Source organism: Macrobrachium rosenbergii, chromosome 56, assembly GCF_040412425.1.
Source record: "Macrobrachium rosenbergii isolate ZJJX-2024 chromosome 56, ASM4041242v1, whole genome shotgun sequence".
Lineage (NCBI taxonomy): Eukaryota > Metazoa > Arthropoda > Malacostraca > Decapoda > Palaemonidae > Macrobrachium > Macrobrachium rosenbergii.
In genome coordinates this window covers 47,073,116-47,098,234 of record NC_089796.1, presented here as the reverse complement: position 1 = coordinate 47,098,234, position 25,119 = coordinate 47,073,116, and the positions used below count along the sequence as shown (strand labels likewise).

The 25,119-nt window shown below is 38.8% G+C and overlaps 1 protein-coding gene across 4 annotated transcripts in view; it reads right to left on the bottom strand.

Moving 5' to 3' along the window:
• Not10 (CCR4-NOT transcription complex subunit 10) overlaps positions 1 to 25,119 on the bottom strand; it is a 390,843-nt gene that overhangs the window by 50,707 nt on the left and 315,017 nt on the right. For all 4 annotated transcript variants that reach the window (XM_067100338.1, XM_067100337.1, XM_067100339.1 and 1 more), the window contains 2 exons: positions 19,365 to 19,501; positions 18,478 to 18,664 (listed from right to left, as the gene is read on the bottom strand). In XM_067100338.1, the coding sequence (XP_066956439.1) occupies positions 18,478 to 18,664; positions 19,365 to 19,501 (324 nt within the window). The remainder of the gene's footprint in view (positions 1 to 18,477; positions 18,665 to 19,364; positions 19,502 to 25,119) is intronic.

The following is a 25,119-nucleotide window of genomic DNA, read 5'->3' as shown; positions in this document are numbered from 1 at the left end:
CCCGTATGCTGGCAGGGTTTGAGAGTTAGCGCCAAAGCGGAAAGAAAATTTTTTAAAAAATTCACCATAAATAGAAATATTGTGCTAAAGACTTCTTGTTTGTTGCAAAATAAAGAAAAATGATTGAATATTACTAGAATGTAAGAGTTTTAGCTTATAATTGCAGTTTGCGACCATTTCGGTCGAGTCAAAGTTGACCGAAGGTTGAAATTTTGGCACTTATCGTGATTTATATGAAAATATTTCAAACCTGATAAAGGCTACAACCACGAGTTATTTTTTGTTGTCTTCCCCATGAATTTGCGCACATTTTCATATATAAAACTTTATGTAATGGCTAATAGAAAACGGTGTAAAAATTACGACAAAGTGACTAAAGAATTTCTGAGATTTTCAGCAGAGTTAGCGTGCACGGACATATGGAAAAAGTTTTTTAAAAAATTCACCATAAATTGAAATATTGCCCTAGAGACTTCTCGTTTGTTGCAAAATGAAGGTACATGATTGAATATTACTAGAAAGAAAGAGTTTTAGCTTACAATTGCATTTTTCGACCATTTCAGACGAGTCAAAGTTAACCGAAGGTTGAAATTTTGGCACTTATCGTGATTTATATGAAAATATTTCAAAACTGATAAAAGGTACAACCATGAGTTATTTTTTTTGGTATTCTACATGAAATTGCACACATTGTCATATATAAAACTTTATGTAACGGCTAACAGAAAACAGTGTAAAAATTACGACAAAGTGACCAAAGAATTTCTGAGATTTTCAGCAGAGTTAGCGCGAGCGGACATGAGGAAAAAGTTTTTTTTCAAAAATTCACCATAAATCGAAATATTGTGCTAGAGACTTCTCGTTTGTTGCAAAATGAAGGTAAATGATAATGATTGAATATTACTAGAATGTAAGAGTTTTAGCTTACAATTGCATTTTTCGATCATTTCGGTCGAGTCAAATTTGACCAAAGGTTGAAATTTTGGCACTTATCGTGATTTATATGAAAATATTTCAAAACTGATAAAAGTTACAACCATGAGTTATTTTTTGTTGTATTCTACATGAAATTGCGCACATTTTCATATATAAAACTTTATGTAATGGCTAATAGAAAACGGTGCAAAAATTATGACAAAGTGACTAAAGAATTTCTGAGATTTTCAGCAGTTAGCGCGCGCGGACGTAAGGAAAAAGTTTTTTTCAAAAATTCTCCATAAATCGAAATATTGTGCTAGAGACTTCTTGTTTGTTGCAAAATGAAGGTAAATGATTGAATATTACTAGAATGTAAGAGTTTTAGCTTACAATTGCAGTTTTCGACCATTTCGGTCGAGTTAAAGTTGACCAAAGGTCGAATTTTTTTCTATTTATCGTGATTTATATGAAAATATTTCAAAACTGATAAAAGCTACAACCATGAGTTATTTTTTGTTGTATTGTACGTGAAATTGCACAAATTTTGATAAAAACTTTATGTAATGGCCAATAGAGAACGGTGCAAAAATTACGACAAAGTGACCAAAGAATTTCTGAGATTTTCAGCAGTGCTAGCATGCACGGACGTAAGGAAAAAGTTTTTTTTTAAATTCACCATAAATCGAAATATTGTGCTAGAGATTTCTCGTTTGTTGCAAAATGAAGGTAAATGATTGAATATTACTAGAAAGTAAGAGTTTTAGCTTACAATTGCATTTTTCGACCATTTTGGTAGAGTCAAAGTTGACCGAAGGTTGAAATTTTGGCATTAGGATTTATATGAAAATATTTCAAAACTGATCAAAGCTACAACCATGAGTTATTTTGTGTTGCATTCTACATGAAATTGCACACATTTTCATATATAAAACTTTATGTAACGGCTAATAGAAAACGGCGCAAAAAATAACGACAAAGTGACTAAAGAATTTCTGAGATTTTCAGCTGAGTTAGCGCGAGCAGACGTGAGGAAAAAGTACTTTTTCAAAAATTCACCATAAATCGAAATATTGTGCTAGAGAATTCCCGTTTGTTGCAAAATGAAGGTAAATGATTGAATATTACTAGAAAGTAAGAGTTTTAGCTTACAACTGCATTTTTCGACCATTTTGGTCGAGTCAAAGTTAACCGAAGGTTGAAATTTTGGCACATCGTGATTTATATGAAAATATTTCAAAACTGATAAAAGCTACAACCATGAGTTATTTTTGTTGTATTTTACCAGAAATTGCACACAATTTCATATATAAAACTTTATGTAACGGCTAACAGAAAACAGTGCAATAATTACGACAAAGTGACTAAAGAATTTCTGAGATTTTCAGCAGAGTTAGGGCGAGCAGACATGAGGAAAAAGTTTTTTTTCAAAAATTCACCATAAATCGATATATTGTGCTAGAGACTTCTCGTTTGTTGCAAAATGAAGGTAAATGATTGAATATTACTAGAATGTAAGAGTTTTAGCTTACAATTGCATTTTTTTATCATTTCGGTCGAGTCAAAGTTGACCGAAGGTTGAAATATTGGCACATCGTGATTTATATGAAAATATTTCAAAACTGATAAAAGCTACAACCATGAGTTATTTTTCTTGTATTCTACATGAAACTGCGCACATTTTCACATATAAAACTTTATGTAACGGCTAATAGAAAACGGTGCAAAAATTATGACAAAGTCACTAAAGAATTTCTGAGATTTTCAGCAGTTAGCGCGCGGGGACGTAAGGAAAAATTTTTTTTTTAAAATTCACCATAAATCGAAATATTGTGCTAGAGACTTCTCGTTTGTTGCAAAATGAAGGTAAATGATTGAATATCACTAGAATGTAAGATTTTTTGCTTAATGAAAAAAAAATATATATATACCTATATATACACATTCATACATACACACACACACATATATATATATTTTTTGGTACGAATACATAAATAAAAGGAATGCATGTGAAAAACTTTTTTTTGCATAAAATGAAATAATATACAAAACACCAATAAATAGAGATAGATAAAAACTTGTAATAAATATAAAATTAAATATAAAATAAATGCAGAATACTCACTCATAATCCTGCTGACTCTTCGTTCTATTCTTGTTTTCTCCCTCCTCCATTGAAGAGTCTTGCATTTTTTTCCTCTAGACATGACAAGGTACAGGTGGAGGAGGGAGACGCTCGCCCTTACTGCAGATGGGCCACCCTTCGGCGGTCAGCTGCGTCCTCCAGTGTCCCTCGGGTTGGCGCACTCCAATATATAACAGCACTGTGGTGTTTGCGGTCACTCTCCCCAATCCTGCAAAGTGCTACCTTGCAGGTGCGACAGACGAACTGGGTGTCTCTTCTTCTGCCATTCATATGGCACACCCAGCACCGTTTCTGCTTACACCCTTCTAGGGGCTCCAGTGTGTGATCCCCTGCCTGCAGCCAACACAGGACATTGGAATGTCAGGGAGGGTGGCAGCAGGGACAGGGACAGCAAGGGTGGCGGCAGCAGGGGCGGGACGACCGAGGTTGGCCCTCCTAGCGACATCTGCCCTATCCTCTCGGGGCAGATCTGGAGCTCAGGGCAGGGGGGCGGTGTTGGAAGGCCACTCCTCAGGATTGAATTTTATGAGGGTATTCCCGGCCACCTCGAGAAACTGGATGTGGGACAACCTCCGGGTGTCTGAATTGTACCCACAGTAGAGGATGTAGGCATTCTGGAGGGTCAACTGAAGGAGGTATTTGAGGAGCTTCTGTGTCCACCTCCTGGTTCTCCTGGCAAAGGGATAATACTGGATGAGCTGATTAAAGAGATCAACTCCTCCCATGTGCCTATTGTAGTGCCCGATGACAGTAGGCTGTTGGACACAAAACTCCTCATACGTAACTCAGCCCTGCCGACGTGTCTTCTTCCGCTGAACGACCTCTTCTTGGATGGGTTCATGACTGGTCGTAATCATGAGCACGAGTTGGACCCCCTTCCAACAGATGACGATGACATCTCCCTTCCGCTGCCACTCTGTCTCTCCTCTTGCCAGATGTTGCAGGTGGCTAGCGAACCTCTTGAGGACATTCGGGGCCCCACGCACCATCCGAAGGGTACCACTGACGTGGTACCTGCTTCATACAGTTCCTGGGCCAGGGATACCGAGTTATAATAATTATCCATAAACAGGAGGTATCCCTGGTTACAGAAACGATCCTCAAGACTGAAGACAGTGTCACGCAGCGTGGAGAAGACCCCAGAATACACAGAGAAGTCAAAGACGTATCCAGTGTTGGATTCCGTAATAAAAAAATAACTTCACACCATATTTCTTTGGCTTCTTGGAGTTGTACACTTTTATGCTTAGACGTCCTTTGTATGGCATCATCCCCTCATCCAAAGAAAGGTTCTTGGAAGGAACCACGAGAAACTGGCACCGTTCACGATTGTACTCCAACACTGGGCAGACTAAGATGAGGCGATCTGGGTTATTCCGGTGTATGGTCCTTTGGTTGAAGGCGTTGAAATACCTGTCCAACGCCAGGAAACTATCACGGGGCATAATGCCGGGCACACTGGGCATACTTAAAAAAAAATTCCGCCTCCAATATTGCCTGACGTCGGCAGCAGGCATCATTCCAAAAAAAATTGTGGAGCCCCAAACAATGCGCCATGTCCGTGAGGTTCCAGCCCCGCCATCGATACGACAACGTCGCCTGCAGTTACTCAGGCAGTACTGAGCGTAATCCGCCGTCTCTGCAACGAGGTATTTCAGCAATTCTCGTGTAGGGAAGAGCTGAATGAACCCCAGTGCAGTGAGAGGCACAGGGACGGTCAGTCCAGGTACCGCTGTGAATGGGTGCATGTTAGGTGGGGTGGGGTCCTCCAATCACCCCTCATCACTTTTGGACGAATGGCCTTCACCTAGGCTGCCGCGATGTTGTGACCTTCTACGGGCACATGCGCCGGCATGACTTCGCACTCCCCTCCATTGGCCCATCTCCCTCACTTTTACCATCACTTTCTGTCTCGTCCCCACTAGCCACAATCGGTGCCTCCTCCTCCTCAGACTCTCCCTCATAAGCACTGAAACCACTGAACTCGAGTTCATTTTCATGCTCTGGCTCTCGTACGGACATTGAGGGAAAATACTCGTCATCATTGACATCGGGCGTGATGTCCTCGTCACTAGATGACCAGCTGCCATTAAAATGAGGATTTTCATCTGCTCTCGATCGAGCTCCAACAAGTAATCATCAATGTCCTTTTGTTGGAGGCCTCCCAAATGTTTATGAATGCCTCTCAGGACACCCCGATGTTTCCTAGGGGTCGTAAAAGGCACAGGGTACGGCCCTTGGGGCCCATGGTCACTTTTGGCCACACGTGGCCGTACAGCACAGCGCTCATAAGATGGATCACCTTGGGTGCTGGGTCCCTCTCCAGCATCCAAGTCTAAAACGAATCTCACACGCTCACTACCGACAGGCAATACGCGCCTTTCAGAGTCCTGACGACGTTGGGACATCTCTGCATACATCTTATTGCGTCATAAACACGCTAACACTTGCACAAGTTCGGCAAAACACGAACGCGTCAAGAAATCGCTCTCTGACGATGCGTCGCTGATGCTTTCTAGTGGGAGAAGAAAGAAATTCGCGCATGCGCAGCTGGGTTAGGCTTGTAAACAAAACAACAGCTTGATCCATGAACTCCCAGCATCCCTCAAGGCGCGTGATTTAAAATTTTTCGCAAACTAGGCCTGTAAGTATTTTTCCGCAAATATTTAAAAAAAACTTTTTGTAGTCGACGTATTTTATGTCTACTTGGCACCCGACAGACAATTTTTGTCGACGTAAAATACGTCCAGTCGGCATTAAAGGGTTAGGATGATAATATATCAGTATAACAATACAGTGTAAATGGATTCTGTAAGTAAAATGACAGTTCCATTACCATATTCTTAAATATAGCTGTAATAGCCTATTTGACTTTTGCAAATGGATACTATGAGTGTAACACCTGGGCTAGCCTAGGTTTATAGTTCACACATAGCCTACACATTTTTATCTCATGTATTGTAATACAATATGGTAACAACCGATAAGGAAGTTGCTGTGTAAAAATACATTCATGGTCATAAAACCATGATAGGTTACCTGCCTACTGAACTGTCATTTACTAGAGCGAGAAAAAGAAGGGATAGCATTTTTTTTTTCAGTCTATTTAAGCAGTATATTTTGTTACAAATATGGGGAAAAAAGGTAGATACAGTACTTGCCTTTTGCAAAAAGTTTTCAGTTTAGAGTGTGATGGTTGTTGTGTATATGCATAATGAGTGTTTGCGGTTATGTGGTATTGATCAGGTTAGGTGAGGAAGGGTACAGGGTTGCCCTTGAACACTTCTAGATTTTTGTACACACCATTATTCGGATTTTTCCATTATTCGACGGACCCTTGGCTCTATTAATCTGGATAATTGAAGGATTACTAATTCTATATATATATATATATACAGTAGAACCTCGGTCCTCGACTGTACTAGAACTCATCATAATCGGATTTCAACACGAAATGTTGAGTAAATTTTGCGTCGGAGCTCAAACAACAAACCGGAATCCGACCCGATGAATCATATGATGTTTGTAGAAAAAAGAGTTTCGTGCGGCTGCCGCTAGTTGGCGTTGTTGGTGGCGTTCTTTCCATGCTTAAATAAAAGCATTTAAAGCCCACACATGCTGCTGTTGAAAAACAAGCCAGATTATCACATTAAATTAATAATACAGTATTTATAAGCTGAATTACTGTATGTCTGTTATCATAAAATTAAGAAAAATTTCCTAAATTATGTCGGAACTCGGCAGCTTGTGGCAGATATAAACAAACCAGAGCGCGCCCTGGTGGTGTATTGCGCTACTAATTACATAAACATTCAATACTTATGGTAGATTTCATACAGAGTCTACTGGAATAGTGTACAAAATCACTGTAAAACATCTTTCAGTAATCACTGTAAAACATCTTTCAGTAAATATTTACTGAAAGATGTTTTACAGTGATTTTGTACACTATTCCAGTAGACTGTATGAAATTTCCCATAAACATTGAATGTTTATGTAATTAGTACCGCAATACACCACCAGGGCGGCGCTCTGGTTTGTTTATATCTGCCACAAGCTGCCGAGTTCCGACGTAATTTAGGAAATTTTTCTTAATTTTATGATAACAGACATACAGTAATTCGGTTTATAAATACTGTATTATTAATTTAATGTGAGAATCTGGCTTGTTTTTCAATGTTATCATTATTAACAACAGTTTTCATGTGTACCTGTTGCAGTACATTCTGGTAGTGCCTATAGGCTACCTAGCCTAGCCTATGGCACTCGGTTTTTTGATACAGTAAGCATTTAAAAATGTAAAAAGTGCTTCTGATACAGTAAGTTATTCAACTCTGAACTTATTTAATTGTAATTTGTGTAAAGTTTTGTATAAAAAGGCAAGGTTGGGGTAATGACTGGTGATCAGGAATGGATTAATCCATTTTCAGTTATTTCTTATGGGAGAAATTAACTCAGAATTAGACAAAATCGAATCTTGACACTTCTTCTGGAACGTATTAGTGTCGAGGACCAAAGTTCTACTGTATGTATATATATATATATATATATATATATATATATATATATATATATATATATATATATATATATATATATATAATATATATATATATATATATATATATATATATATACAGTGAACCCCGTCATCATGAGGATGCGTCCCACACACCCCCGCAAATAGGTCAAATCCGCAAATGCTTAAAACCCCTCTAAAAACACTTAGAACTGCCCATTTTGATAGCTTAAACCAAGAAAAACCCTGTAAAAATGCTTATACCTCAGTATTTTAATAGTTTTATCACAAAAAGTGCATTTATTCATGAAAATTATATGAAAATACAGTAATGAGTGAATATTTCTCAGTGAAAAATACCGAGAATGGGCGAATTTTCCGCGAAAAATGGCTAGATATGTTCCACAGAGAAACCCGCAAACATGTGAGTCCATGAACCATGAGAACGCGAATACAGGGGGTTTACTGTGTGTGTGTGTGTGTGTGTGTGTGTGTGTGTGTGTGTGTGTGTGTGTGTGTGTGTGTGTGTATATATATATATATATATATATATATATATATATATATATATATATATATATATATATATATATATACTGTATATATATATATATATATATATATATATATATATATATATATATATATATATATATATGTATATGTATATATGTATGTATATATATATATATATATATATATATATATATATATATATATATATATATATATATATATATATATATATATATTAGTTGTAATTTTAAAGCTGGGGTCTTGCTAGATAAATGGGGTATACAAGGATGATATGCAACTTACCTTAATTACCACAAAAAATCTGGACTCTGGCCTTGGGGACAGTTAAAATTACAAACAACAAAATATGCCTAAAGGCCTACTTCAAGAGGGGAGTAATTAAATAAACTCTGGGGCTAACTTAATTCATTATATTTACAAAAACCAACACATCACAAGAATGGTAGTGTAATTCTGGGGAGAGCAAATAACGGGGAATTTCCTGGAGGGAGTATATTGGGTTCCTGCTTCAAAAGTTGTTTGATAATGAAGTAGCGAGGGCCGCTATGCACACAAATGATAAGAAGATCCACAGTTGAAAACTCCTAATCTGTAATCGATGCACTTACGGTTACTCAACCGAAACTAGCCCTATAATGTGGGAATCGAGGAATTGCACTGAAGATGCCTAAACTGAACTCTATTTTACTGACTCGAACATCATACGATTACGTTGCACTTCTCGTAAATGCTTTGCATATTAAACAGCACAAAATATAAAGTAATACAGGTCTCCCTGTAGTTATATCACACTGTAGAAAGGAACACAGTTGGAGGAGAATACGGAACGTGGCTGATGAAAAACCTTAAATCATGGTTCTCTTCTTATGAGGGCCAACGAGAGGGAGGGCGAGTGAATTAATTCACAAAAAAAGTTACTTTGGATACTGCCCACCACATGTTGAGAATAGGTGGTATGACAGAGCATGGGACGGAGCTCTGGGGCCCGTGCTGCCACCAACAATTCTGAGAGCAAGCTTCCCTCTCTAAGGCCCTTTATAGCTTCAGAAGTTACGTCTTTCTCCTCCTAGATGGCATTGTGATCACTCTGCCCACATGGAACTGCAGGCAGCATGGTTCCGATTTCAAAATGGCGGAACGCATGTGGTCAGCCCGCCAGATGACCTGCCTCAGGTGACGATTAGCTCTGGTCGGGTCCGCACCCGGAATTAAGAGATTTCCGACAGCACTTTGGACAAGAAAGGGGTTAAAGGGGTTTTTCCCCCACAAAAGGCAGTGGTGAGAGGTTTTAGAGGTGAATTTGCTTACAGTGAATCATACTAAATTTACCTTATTGAATTACCTAGTCCTTTTTACTTTGAATTATTGCCTGAAAGATGGCGTAGGAGGGAATATTCTTAATACCTCCCCCACCCTGATGACATTTACACCCTTAGTCAGGTTGAAATGGCTAAAATTACATTATCACAACAGGCAATAATTCGTCTCTTCACAACCTTTGGGGTATATTAGTCTAAAATATCATATTTCTGTTAAATATCAGAGTCAATTATAAACAAAAGAAATCACTTATGACTTTTACTCTATTTTGCAGAATTAATTTACGCTGCTGGCAACAGTAATAATTTTACTTTCTAAGAAATGATACTAAGCAGCATTTAATGAATATAAAATGCCTAGATTATTACATAATTGGAAATAAGACTGAGCCTACCATCGCAAGGTTAATATTGTTATACTCAGAATACTCCAAGCACTTATTTGTAAAACTTTTAGTCACAAGTTCATGCGGTTAATATACCCTGAGAAGACAATACAACGATAGTATTCGTGGGTTTTGTTAGGTGTTGCCATGATTTTTGAGGGCGATGGCTCATTGCCACTCAGGGAACTATGAACACTTGTGCCAGGGGCACATATTGTAAGTACATGAGATGTATGGGTAAGCAGCACTGGCTATGGAAGCCAGCAAAAGAACAATAATAAAAGAGAGTACCTCACTTTGGGAGTCACTATTAAGGCATACCAACAATACAGCACTGACCTTACAGGTGCCTTGTGGCACTCATCTACATACATGAGGTATAACATTGTGTGTAATTTACAGTTTGCAAGCCTAGGACTCAAGATTCATAACAAGAGAATAACAAAAGAATAGATGACAGATACAAAGTAATTATTAACTGTTCTAAACAGATAATGATTAAGTATGCCAAAATTATATTCCTTAGATTCATTCTTTAGAGCAAAAGGCCTCAAGGGGAAGTCATAGGACTTACCAAATTAGGATATCTGTCAACGGCACTCTGCATTAGAACAGTGGAAAACAAGGTAAAATATAAGCCTTTGTGAGGCAGAAAATAATATGATTAATAGAACAAAATAATGAAAGGAAAAAAATGTTAAAGGAAAAGAATGAATTACAGTTATAAGGAAACTCAATAGGTGAGGAAACCTGACACCCTCTTCTGGATAGAAGTGCCAAGATCCTCGTAGGATAGAGGGGTGGCACTGTGCCAGGTTGGTGCCAAAGGAGCTCAGTGGCTCTCTTTTGGCGATCGGGAGCCATCTACACCCATGATTTCCTTCCGTGGACCTGTTTTAGGTTGAAGGTTTTCCTTGGTAGGGGAACCAGTTGAACCAAGTCTGAGGAGGACAACTTAGTGCCACCCGGGTCAGCTTCTTTTATGGCCAGAGCTGGGGCATTTTTTATGGGCTCTGCACCAAGTCGCTGCACTTGCTTGAGTTCGTCGGCCAGTTGAGGTGCGGCAGAGTCCTTACTCACACTCGTGTCTGCGGAGGACTGGGAAAAGGAGGAAGATGTTCTGGAGGGCATAGGAGGCACTGGTAGCGGAGCCAAGCCGGGCAAAGAGAGGGGATCTGAAGTGGGATCTCTCGAATGGAGATCTAGGACGTGCTTTGGCACTGGCACTAAGGCAGGGCCAGGCACTGGTATAGGATTTGGAGATTGCTTGCTGTTCAGGATGGATGGAGCTTGGCACTGCTCAGTGCACTCGAGTGGCCCTGGCAGAGACTGAGAGAGAATTTTGGGATCTCCAGGAGGGGGAGCGATTGGGTGCCTTGGCACCAGCACTGGGGCAGGGCCTGGCACAGGACTGGGCTTTTAAATCTGTGTGGAAGGAGGTGGCCACTGCACTGAGTACTCAGGTGGCACTGGCGGTGGAATGAATGGAGGCTCTTGAGAATTACTCATGCCTAATGTATAACCTGAGGGGCTTGGAAAGCCAGGTTGTATTTTTGATGGAGACTGGAAGCCTTGTCCCAGGAGGAGATCAAATCCTCCAGGAATGTAGCTTGCTACGGCAAGGTTGCAGATTTTGGATTTATGAAGTCTCATGACTCTCAACTGAACAGTAGGAAGTATCATTTTAAATTGATTGATACCCTCAATTGTGACAAGCTTATGTCTGTTAATGTTAGCTCATAGGGAACCTTGTCCTTCCTTATGAGGGAAATTTGTGCACCAGTCATCAAGTGCCTTGACCTGGCATGTGGGGTAGCTACCTCAAGGAGGTGCCACATATATGGGACCTTCAGCTGGAGGGCCCAATGACTTAGAATTTGTAACTGCCAAAGCAATGGCAGGTGTACTTGATTTATTAGGACATTTTGCCCATTGGGCAGAGTGCCCATAAACTTTGCAAGCAGGGCAATAACTCCTGCTATACAGTAAACCTCCCCATATTCGCGGGAGATGCATACCACACACCCCCGCAAATAGCTAAAACCAGCGAATACTTAGAACCCTTCTAAAAACACTTAGAACTGCCTATTTTGATAGTTCAAACATACACAAAACAAACTAAAATTGCTTAACAGGTATTATCCTACTTACGATGGGGTTAGGTTCCAAAAAAACCCATTGTATGTTGGAAAAAACGTAAGAAATGCCAAAACGTATCTCGAACATAGTAAGAAATGCCAAAACGTATCTCGAACATAGCCTAGCCTACACTAGGGTATTCGGTACCATGTATACAAATATGGTAGCCTAGCCCTCACTATAAAATATACTTTTTGGGCTCGGGCTGTGTCGTCCTGATGAAAGGTTCCCTTAGGAAGCTTTCTAGAGTAAAAATACTGCTAAATGTACCAGAGAAAAAAACAAAAGGGTCTGTGGAGTTCCAACCCCCACTGCGATTATCCAATACAGATGTCGTGTATGTAACAGGGACGTATGCAAGCATAGCCATAGCTATCTTACCATGCATAGATTTAACCTCGTCTACTAGGAAGGGGTACCGATTGATATTGGGGAGCCGTTACATCGCCTATGTCTCCCGATATCAGTGTGCATAGCTAGCAACAGACCTACGACATTCCCTTTTAGCAGCTGACTAAGAGTTTCATTCCCTGTAACTCCCCCTCCTGTTATTTTGCTGCTTTTGGATGGCTTCCCCAGCCTTTGTCTTCTCCTCCTCCTTCTAAGAAGTTGAGTATTTTTAGATGTTTAGAGAGACAATTATGAGCTCTCATCCCCTTTTAATGCCACTTAGCCAAAGTTTTTCAGACCAGTTTCAAATGCTCCTGGCCTCCTTGGTCGACATTCTCGGTCTCGCCGCTTAACTTCTCTCCATTCTCTCTTCAGAAGCTCATCACTATTTTATATATTTTATATATTTATTTATTTATTTATTTTTTATAGGATATCTAGTATTTACCTTTATTTAGGTCTTTCTCTTTGCTAGCTTCGTCTGGTCCTTGGCCTTCGTTGGACTTCGTTAGTTAGCCTAGTCCACCCGGGGGAGTTCCCCCTGAATTTCGGCGGATGTTGCGACCGTTCCCCAGCCTTTGCTGGATGAACTTCGCTGTCGGCCGTCAAGGGCCAGCCTGTCCCTTGTCCCGGCTGTCTTCGGACTTGCCTTTGACCACTTCCCCAGGTGGACGGCTCCGTCTTCGCCAACGCCGCCTATGTGTCGTGCCGATTCTCCGTTCATACTTCGCCGCCCCTCCTAGCGTGCTGGGGCGTGAGTGCATGTTGCCCCTGTGTCTTAGCGGTCGCCCTTGTCGCCCCCCCCAAACTGTCGGTCGCAGCCGCTTGGCTCTGTTCCTCATCCTTCTGTGGATCTCCTCCACCCTTGGATTTAGCTTAGCCTAGCAGCCATCAGCCGAAAGGTTGGACGATCGTTGTCGGCCTCCCAGCTTGGCTGCCTTGTCGCCATGTCGGCCACAGCCGTTCCTCATCCTGCCTGGATTCCTCTCCAACTAGGATAGACCCTAGCCTAGTGGCTGTTGGCATACAAAGGCGGCCAACGTTCGGCTGCCTGTCGGCCGACATTGATATGCACAGAATATCAATGTTAGTATATATACACGCAATACAGTAAAGTAGTACCATGCGTATGCCGTAGCAGCAAATTATCAGCAAATGACCCAATATAACTTGTTTCATTGCTATCTCTCGTTTGTGTGTTTTGCGTGTACAGTACAATGGACTAAGAATATATTTTCAAATCATGCATTAAGATGTCCTTCGAATGCTCTGCTTCTTCCAAGGCCTCTGGCAAATAGCTTACAATTAATGACTGATGAAAAGAAAGTAGACATGATTGTTATGTTAAGAGAGGGCAAAAGTCACGGAGAAGTAGCAGCCCATTATGGCATGACATTAATTGCGGCTGCCTGCATTGAGCATGAACAAGGTAAAATACTTGTGCAGCCCTACTGTACCACCTTCGTTGCCATGTTCAAATACCTTAACATGACAGCGACTCCCATCATTCATCGTACTGCACAGCTAACTCATCATCATCTCATCAGCATACTGTAATCAACATTCATCACCAGTTACTACCCGTATGATTTAACTTTATTATTTATTATTATTATTACAGGTACCAGGTGTAGTATTACATAATATTATTATTTAATTTCTATTACTATTATATGTACTTTAGTATTATTATTAATTTAATGTTATTATACAATAAATATGAAAATACAGAATATTGCTATACGAAAAAGACAAAAAATCTGCATCTGCGCGAAAGGCAAGGTTCCCCAAGAATATTTTTATAGATATGTTCCACAAAAACCAGCGAATACGTGAGTTTTCCCACAAATAAATTTTAGATAGGTTCCACAGAATAACCCGCGAATGGGTGAGTCCGCGAATCGTGAGAACACGAATATGGGAGGTTTACTGTATTTATAAAGTATTTTTAAATTTCACACAGGCACAGGCAGTGAGGGAGACCAAATTACAATAGACCAACTTCTTTTCCTCCATCTCTTTATCCCATCTTCCAGTTAAAAAAAAGTAAGAGAAAATGATAAAAGTATTGTTAGTAATGTTATACTCTTGCATAAATGTGTACAGCCATAAACAACCGAATGACAAACTGTTGTTTTGCTTATAACTGAATTGGATAACAACAGCTGTTTTGCCTGTATTTCAACCATCGTATGGTAGTGAGCAATTACCGTAGTTATGTTGCAAATGACGTTAAGGAATAGGACTGTTATATTTTTACATTATACCCTCATTTGCTATGGATAAAAGATCAGCAAGGAAATATACTGCTAAATTTAATCTGCAAGTTGTAGATGAAGCTGAGAAAACAATGTTCAAGCTGCTAATGACTATAAATTATCGTGCATCAGCAACATGGATGAAACTTGACTGTATATAAAATTGGAGAGAAAGTATTTTAACCAAAACTACTGGGCATGAAAGAACACATATTACTGCTGTATTCATGCTGATAGAAGATATATATGTAAAGCTTGTATTATGATGAAATCAAGTAAAAACATTGAGCAGATTCTTGATTTTTTTTACACAAAACAAACATGCCCCCAAACGGTCATCTTCTATTAACGAAAAAAATAGCAAAATTAATTTCACAACGAGACGTATTTAAGTTACATTTCGACTTAAAAACACTTTGTACAACGAAAACTAACTTTGCCCCATATAAATAAAGTATCTAGAGATTCATTTACGCTAACCAGAAGCAAGAAAAACGCTCTGAACTGAGTTAAATACGGCAAAATAAACTTACCGTGCAATCGATTTCCAAGCCAAAACACTGATTGTTATGATCGCAATTTATAATACAAAAGCAATATAAGAATATATATGCAATATTATTGGATACAGTTAAGTAAAGCATGACATTTTAAAAGATCAGTGAAAAGATGCATATTCATTATGTTGATGTTTGTATAATACTATATTAATGTGAATATAGAATACAGTACAATGCAGGCTAGGTTACCTTATATGTATACAATACAGCATAGTGTAGGCTGAGCTAATTCTTGTTTGTTATTCAATTTCTCTTTGTATTGAATTATCATAAATCAACATGCATGAACCTCCAGAATTAGCCGATATGGTCCACCTCCTCTCCCTGAAATACTTTTCTACCCATGTGATAACCTGCTGTTGAGGAGGAGCCCTGATACGGCCAAACTCTCTCTTTGAAGTACTTTTTTACCCAAGCAATAATCTGCTGTTGAGGAGGACCCTGGTGGGGCCAACCTCCTATCCCTGAAATACTTTTCTATCCATACAATAATCTGCCATTGAAGAGGACCCTGGCAGTGTCAACCTCATCTCCCTGATGTATTTTTCTACTCATGCATTAACCTGCTGTTGAGGAGGGCCCTGATACAGCCAAACTCTTCTCCATGAAGTACTTTTTACCCATGCAATAATCTGCTGTTGGGGAGGACCCTGGTGGGGCCAACCTCCTATCCCTGGAATAATTTTCTACCCATACAATAATCTGCCGTTGAAGAGGACCCTGGTAGTGCCAACCTCATCTCCCTGGAGTATTTTTCTACCCATGAAATAACCTGCTGTTGAGGACCCTGATAGGGCCAACCTCCTCTCTTTGCAGTACCATTTCACTCATGCAATAATCTGCTACTGAGGAGGACCCTGACAGGGTCAACCTCACCTCTTTTAACCCTTTCACTTATGACTCTTATGACAATTACATCTGTGGGCAATGACAGTTACTTGAGTAGTAAGCGTAAAAATGTTTATACCTTTATTTGTTCAAAGACACATACCTCTGACAGTTTTCAAGGTAGACCTCTCAAATTTGTTTCATTTTGCAGCTGATTACTTATTCTACACAATGGCATAAAAAAAATCCCCCCCCCAAAATAACTATTATGTAGGTGAAACAATGGGTAGAAATTATGCGGTTTGAGAAAATTTTGCACTATTCCCCCCAAAAATGTTTTAATAAAAAAAAAACTAAATGTGATAGTCTTCGTTTTTGGTCTATAGCACACCCAGGTAAATTACCTAGTTAATACGATGCAAAAATCTGTAATTATAGCAAGGAAAATATGAAAAAATGAATGACAAAGTCTCATCACGCTTTCCATAAGAAAAGTGCCAGTCATCCACGTTATACTCATGAAAAATGCTCATATCTTTGTTTGGTCAAAGACACGTTTGAAAGATAGACTGCATAATTTTGTTTCATTTTATTGCTGCATGACTGCTCTATACAATGGCATAAAAATCAGCCCAAAATAAATTATGTAGGCAAAATAATTAGTAGAAATTATGAGATACGTGAATATTTTGCACTTCCCCCCAAAAAAAATTTGCCCCAAAAAATATTTGCGATAGTCATCGTTGTAAATCCATAATATACCCAGATAAATTATGCAGGTTTTGCAATGCAAAAGTTGTAATTACACCAAGGAATATATGAAAACATGAATGACAAATAACATCAAGTTTTCCATAAGATAAGTGGCATCCAGTCAAGTGTTTCCCTCTCTCTCTCTCTCTCAGAAAAAAAGATAAATGATGTATTTATTGAATAAAATCTAAAACAATACAAAAGAAATAAACAGGCATTTTACATTTGCATAAAAAATCTCTCTCTCTCGTGAGTGCTTGAGCTCACTTGTGCACGCATAAAAAAGATACGTAATGTAATTATCGAATAAAAATTTAAAACTGTAAAACAAATAAATATGCCTGTTACATAAGTATAAAAAAATATTTTCTCTCTCTCTGTCGCAAAAAAAAAAGATAAATGCTGTAATTATAGAATAAAAACCTAAAACTATACAAAATAGATAAACACAAATGTTACATATATATAAAAAGTATTAGGAACACTCACTGAAAATGATCCTCTTCTTGTCTGCTGGCTTGTGCAATCTTTTTTTTTTTTTAAACGTTTCAATATGTCATCAGTAAGCAAAGGCCTTAATTTGGATGACATTCATATTCGTCATCAGTAAGCAAAAGGGTTAAATACTTGCCCATGCAATCACCTACTGTTGAGGAGGACCCTGGTAAGGCCAAACTCCTCTCCCTGAAGTTCTTTTCTCCCATGCAATAACCAGCTGTTGAAGAGGATCCTCATAGGACCAACCTCCTCTCCCTGAAATACTTTTCTACCCAGCTGTTGAAGAGGATCCTCATAGGGCCAACCTCCTCTCCCTGAAATACTTTTCTACCCAGCTGTTGAAGAGGATCCTCATAGGGCCAACCTCCTCTCCTGAAATACTTTTCTACCCAGCTGTTGAAGAGGATCCTCATAGGGCCAACCTCCTCTCCCTGAAATACTTTTCTACCCATACAATAACCTACTGTTGAGGAGGACCCTGACACGAACAACCTCCTTTCCCTGAAATACTTTTCTACCCATGCAATAACCTGCTGTTGAAGAGGACCCTGATAGGACCAACCTCCTCTCCCTGAAATACTTTTCTACCTATACAATAACCTACTGTTGAGGAGGACCCTGACATGAACAACCTCCTCTTCCTGACATACTTTTCTTCCCATGCAATAACCTGCTGTTGAGGAGGACCCTGATAAGGCCAACCTCCACTCCCTAAAGTGCTTTTTTTACCTATGCAATAAACTACTGTTGAGGAGGACCCTGATAGGGCCAACCTTCTCTCCCTGAAATACTTTTCTACCTATACAACAACCTGCTGTTGAAGAGGACTCTGACAGCCAACCTCCTCTCCCCAAAGTACTTTTTATACCAATGCAATAAGCTGCTGTTGGGAGGACCCTGACAAGGCTAACCTCCTCTCCCTGAAGTACTTTTCTACCCCCTGCAATTTTGAGGAGGACCCTGATAGGGCCAAACTCCTCTCCCTGAAGTACTTATTTACTCATGTGATGACCTGACAATGAGAAGGAATCCCAACAGAGCCTACTCTTCTTCACCTATGAACTGCACCAAATAATAAACTGTTAACAAATATTAATTAGGAGGATCACTCTATAAATGCCTAATTCTCATAAATAAAACAAAATTACATAAGCCAATAGTTTCTGGGGTCAAAAAATGAGAAAAGTTCACTTGAATATAACTACATTACACAGCGCAGTACTTACTTATAGACACCAGGTATTTTTGGATGAGCAACTAATAAGGTTTCTGCATGCCGTAGGGCAGCTGAATGATCAGATAAGCAGAGGCACACATAGGCACTGCAAGCAAGTGCTGAAACACGGAGGCTGACCACTTCAGTCCCTCGTAACGGAGAAGAAGGCCCTGCTGGATACAGCTCAGGCATGACTCCTGTTGGAATACAGTAAATCTGAAATTATTTATTTTCCAATTTTTTTTCAAAATTTTAATCTACCTTAAAATTCATGCTAAATAAAAATTCTAGGCAATTTCTAAAATCTTGAGCAACAAAGATTCAGGCACTATATGGTGGAACCATTCTTTTAACTTGAATAATGAGGCTGCGGCGATCAAGTACTTTGTTAGCAGATCACACAAAAAGCAATATTATGTACAATTAATAATATACATTTCTAACAAAACACTGAATCATTTATGTATCAAATCGCACTCATTCCTGAAGAACCTTCTAAAACCTATGTTCTGCAATCCATTAAATGAAACTATGATAGGACAGTACTCTTTGTTTTAGCCCTGCTTAAATACAATTTTTGCTCCTTTAAAGAGTTTCTCTGACACTGACACATATTACATTTAACTTCTACGAATAATCATTCCCAGGTAAATTATTCTGATATGGTGTGCATCAAAGATTCCTAACAACTATATGGAACCAAACTTGCTATTAATATTTGATACAATTTCCAATGCTTCATGTTACATTGTTAAAATCCTCAGTAACAAAATCTCTTACAAAACTAATTTTGTTTAACATGCCTTACATCATCTACATTTTAATTTGCAAAATTACCATCTGAGTTGATGATAAATAAAAGGAATTCTCAGTATTTTTAGAAATAATTATCCAGACCTGATGCCTCCTGTTCATCTGTGAGCGGTGTTGTAGAAGCATTTTCTGGTAGTAGTACAAGGGCATTACGAAGGCATAGTCGACCAAACTCCAACGTTGGCTCTGGAAATGCAGCATCTGAGGCGGATTCCAGATCCCTAAGAGGAAAGTAGTACTGTATTTAGGTGATGAGCAAAGGTAAAAGAATTGTAACAAGTTTTTTGTAAACCCAAACAACTGTCTTGCATCTGAAGTTACATACTATATATGTGCATGGAAAAAGAGATACTAAAGTGGAGCAAGAACTTGACATCTATTACATTTCCGACCAGAAGTGAAATATGTCATATAAACAAACATCAGCAACTTACTACACACAAGTTACTAACAGGTTAAATACAAGTCAATGACACAAGGGTAGTTCTAACCAATGCTTCATATGGTTGTCCAGAATTTGCCAGAGGTTTGTTCTCCACTTACAGCTGTCACCTTCTTTTCAACCTGTTTGTGATATGTATGCAATAAACTGCCAAAATGTGTTTGACATGTTTTGCTGTAATATAGACACACCCAACAAAGCTCAATGAGGAGGACACTACTGGTGGTTAGAATCTTACAAATGAATCAGCAAGTTTAAATCTAAAGAGTATGGCTATTTTTCTCACCACATGTAATTCTCAGTGGTTTATTTTTTAGTAACAATATTCTCTTCATCTTTTGTTCACTGTAACAAGGCCCATTCACAGGGTGAAAATGTCAATTCTATCAAATATTTCAAAAAATAATATTAAATTTTCATTTACATCCTTAATCAGAAGGCATTTTTTCAAATGTCCTACTAGAGATCAAATGCAAGCACCCAGTAATAAAAGTTAAGCAACATGGCAGCTCTCCCTTTGGACAACGGCCTTTGGAACTTTAAATTCTGTCCTCCTCATTCCCATTCTACTACTGTAGGCTACCTAACCCTACAGTGTAAGGAGCCATACCATTAATACACACCCAAACTCTCATGCTTACACTGATATAGGCAGGAAAGAAAACTGTACAGCATCTCTCTCTGGGATAAAATCAAACTGTTGATCTATATGGATCTATATCCATATTCACCACAGGTATTGGGGAAATATATAAACACAGAGTTAATTTAATAAAATCTGGCACCCTTTACCATCAAAATTTTTGTGATTGTGAAGTCAAAGTTGTTTCTGTAATTCATAAAAAATAAGAATTTTCATGATAATATTAATAATAATTATTTGGATGTTTACCTACTGTTAGAGTTAGCTTACATCTTTGCACTGTTAGGCACTATCAGCATTCAAAATAAACAAAAGAATAATGTTCGGCTGACCCGCTAGGACTGTTTATAATCACCTGAATTCCTACCAAGTGGTGTCAGAATGTTTGGATTCTTGTCAGAATTCTTCCTGGCCACCAACCAAGATGTGGGGAGGTTGGGTGGGTTTCCACTTTAACAGTACGTAAGTATCCAATTACTGTAATTAATTTTATCATAGAAATCTTCATTATTTGGGATGAATCTTACCTGCTGTTAAAGTTAGCTGACTACCACACTGAAAGAGGATGATGGGTTAGTGCAGTCAAATTAATCTATTTAAAAAGAGAAAATGCTTCTAAACACACTTACCTCATGTGTGATCCTTCCTGGTAAGCACTGCCACCAGATGGTGGATCCACAGCAGGGTATAAGGCCCTAATAGCAAGACTTGTCAGAGAATCCTTACATGGATAAAAGGACTCTATCTAAGAGTACCATGACTCCTGTGTCAGAGTCAAAAGCCAACAACAACAGTCCAAAACTAAAGACAACAACTTTTAGATATGAAGGTATGCTTGTTTTTGTTCTTTTAGATTAAGCTGGCAGTATGCCAGCACGGGCTCTTGCTTTAAAGGTATGCTTCTATATACCAACATGTATAGGATTTCCTATATACATTGACACCAAATTTCCTAAACAAAAAACTAATGATAGTTAGGAGAAAATTGTCCCTACTGCAACAACAGGACTGTGGGCTGTATAATTCTCACACAAAATTTCAAAGTCTCACAAATAAGGTGAGGCAAAAACTGTTACACCCCCACTGACCATTTTCTCTAGTAGAAGATTTTAAAGAAATTAAAAGATGTGTTTATGGCATGGATGACACGAGGATTTACTTTCAAAAATGGTAAAAAACCAGGGTTTAACACTACTTATGTTCACTTAATTAGGCAATGTAGAAAAAATTATAGCATTCTTGGACAAAACACCAAAGAATAAATTTTTAACTCCTCCTCTTAAAGGCTTAAGTCTGTCCATGTACAGTAATCCTTAAAGCTCTAACATGACATAGCATGTCCTCCTCTTCACTGCCTACTAAAGCAGTTATAATCAGCACTGTCACAAATCTGGGAAGGGCTTTTGCTTTGACACATTTTTAGCCCTAAACAATGCAAGAAAAAAGTGACAGGCATCACCTTGAAAAAAGCTCACATTACAAGAAAAGGCTATAAGCTCACTAATACACTTAGCCGTAGCAAGAGCTAAAAGAAAAAGGGTCTAAAGAAGTTTTAGCCAAGCGTTCAAATAGTGTTAACGTCAAATATTTAAAGACTACGTCCAAATTCCATCATAATCTGTGATACGATTTTCAGGTTTCCAGCTCAAAATATCAGAAAACATCTTTCAAATCTAAATCATGAGCATGTTGCAAAACTGAAGACAACATAGAGCAATATCTTTTAATCACTTGAACAGAAAGTTATCTCACATACCTGGGACACCGAAAGAACTCAACTTGGGACAAGCACCAACATCAATAAGTCTGTCACTGTTGTTCATAAGGTGGAAGACCTAAACTTGAGTAGTGATTCCCTAGCCACTTTCAAAAATCCTCTACCTAGTAAGAGACAGTCAGATTTGATGGATTTTTCTTATATGTGACTAACAAGATCTTTCCTAAACGGTAGAACACAAGGAATATCTAACGGTGGAGGACCTTTCAGACTTGAGGATTGATTCCATAGCCTCTCTCAAAAATCTTCTAGCTAGTAAGAGACAGGCAGATTTGATGGATTCTTCTCAAATGTGCCTGAGAAGATCTTTCTTGAATGGTAGAACACAAGGAATAGCAAACAGTGGAGGAGCTTTTAGACTTGAGGATTGATTCCATAGCTGCTCTCAAAAATCTTCTAGCTAGTAAGAGACAGGCAGATTTTATGGATTCTTCCCAAATGTGACTGAGAAGATCTTTCTTGAATGGTAGAACACAAGGAATATCTAACAGTGGAGGACTTTTTAGACTTGAGGATTGATTCCATAGCTGCTCTCAAAAATCCTCTAGCTAGTAAGAGAGACAGTCAGATTGATGGATTCTTCCCAAATGACTGAAATCTTTCCTGACAGAGTCATTTGATGGATTCTTCCCAAATGTGACTGAAATCTTTTCTGAATGGTAGAACACAAGGAACATCTAACAGTGGAGGACCTTTCAGACTTGAGGATTGATTCCATGGAGCCTTGCTCTCAAAAAAATCTTCTAGCTAGTAAGAGACAGTCAGATTTGATGGATTCTTCTCAAATGTTCCTGAGAAGATCTTTCCTGAACTTCTAGTAGAACACAAGGAATATCAAAGATCTGAATGAGGACCTTTTTTTAGACTTGAGGATTGATTCCATAGCTGCTCTCAAAAATCCTCTAGCTAGTAAGAGACAGGCAGATTTGATGGATTCTTCCCAAACGTGACTGAGATCTTTCCTGAATGGTAGAACACAAGGAATATCTAACAGTGGAGGACCTTTTAGACTTGAGGATTGATTCCACTGAGATCTTTCCTGAATGGTAGAACACAAGCTCTCAAAAACCTTTTAGACTAGCTAGTAAGAGACAGTCAGATTTGATGGATTCTTCTCAAATGTGCCTGAGAAGATCTTTCTTGAATGGTAGAACACAAGGAATAGCAAACAGTGGAGGACCTTTTAGACTTGAGGATTGATTCCATAGCTGCTCTCAAAAATCTTCTAGCTAGTAAGAGACAGGCAGATTTTATGGATTCTTCCCAAATCTGACTGAGAAGATCTTTCTTGAATGGTAGAACACAAGGAATATCTAACAGTGGAGGACTTTTTAGACTTGAGGATTGATTCCATAGCTGCTCTCAAAAATCCTCTAGCTAGTAAGAGACAGTCAGATTTGATGGATTCTTCCCAAATGTGACTGAAATCTTTCCTGAATGGTAGAACACAAGGAACATCTAACAGTGGAGGACCTTTCAGACTTGAGGATTGATTCCATAGCCACTCTCAAAAATCTTCTAGCTAGTAAGAGACAGTCAGATTTGATGGATTCTTCTCAAATGTTCCTGAGAAGATCTTTCCTGAACGATAGAACACAAGGAATATCAAAGAGTGGAGGACCTTTTAGACTTGAGGATTGATTCCATAGCTGCTCTCAAAAATCTTCTAGCTAGTAAGAGACAGGCAGATTTGATGGACTCTTCCCAAACGTGACTGAGATCTTTCCTGAATGGTAGAACACAAGGAATATCTAACAGTGGAGGACCTTTTAGACTTGAGGATTGATTCCATAGCCGCTCTCAAAAACCTTCTAGCTAGTAAGAGACAGTCAGATTTGATGGATTCTTCTCAAATGTGCCTGAGAAGATCTTTCTTGAATGGTAGAACACAAGGAATAGCAAACAGTGGAGGACCTTTTAGACTTGAGGATTGATTCCATAGCTGCTCTCAAAAATCTTCTAGCTAGTAAGAGACAGGCAGATTTTATGGATTCTTCTCAAATGTGACTGAGAAGATCTTTCTTGAATGGTAGAACACAAGGAATATCTAACAGTGGAGGACTTTTTAGACTTGAGGATTGATTCCATAGCTGCTCTCAAAAATCCTCTAGCTAGTAAGAGACAGTCAGATTTGATGGATTCTTCCCAAACGTGACTGAGATCTTTCCTGAATGGTAGAACACAAGGAACATCTAACAGTGGAGGGCCTTTTAGACTTGAGGACTGATTCCATAGTCCCTCTCAAAAATCCTCTAGCTAGTAAGAGACAGGCAGATTTGATGGATTCTCCTCAAATGTGCCTGAGATCTTTCTTGAATGGTAGAACACAAGGAATATCAAACAGTGGAGGACCTTTCAGACTTGAGGACTGATTCCATAGCCACTCTCAAAAATCCTCTAGCTAGTACAAGACATGCAGATTTTATGGATTCTTCCCAAATGTGACTGAGATCTTTCCTGAATGGTAGAAGACAAGGAACATCTAACAGTAGAGGGCCTTTTAGACTTGAGGATTGATTCCACAGCCACTCTCAAAAATCCTGTAGCTAGTAAGAGACAGTCAGATTTGATGGATTCTTCCCAAATGTGACTGAGAAGATCTTTCCTGAATGGTAGAACACAAGGAACATCTAACAGTGGAGGGCCTTTCAGACTTGAGGATTGATTACACAACCACTCTCAAAAATCTTGTAGCTAGTAAGAGTCAGTCAGATTTTATGGATTTTTTCTCTAATGTGACTGAGATCTTTCCTGAATGGTAGAAGACAAGGAACATCTAACAGTGGAGAGACTTTTAGACTTGAGGACTGATTCACCAGCTGCTCTCAAAAATCCTCTAGCTAGTAAGAAACACTTAGATTTGATGGATTTTTCTCAAAAGTGACTGAGACGATCCTTCCTGAATGGTAGAACACAAGGAACATCTAACAGAGGAGAGCCTTTTAGACTTGAGGATTGATTCACTAGCCACTCTCAA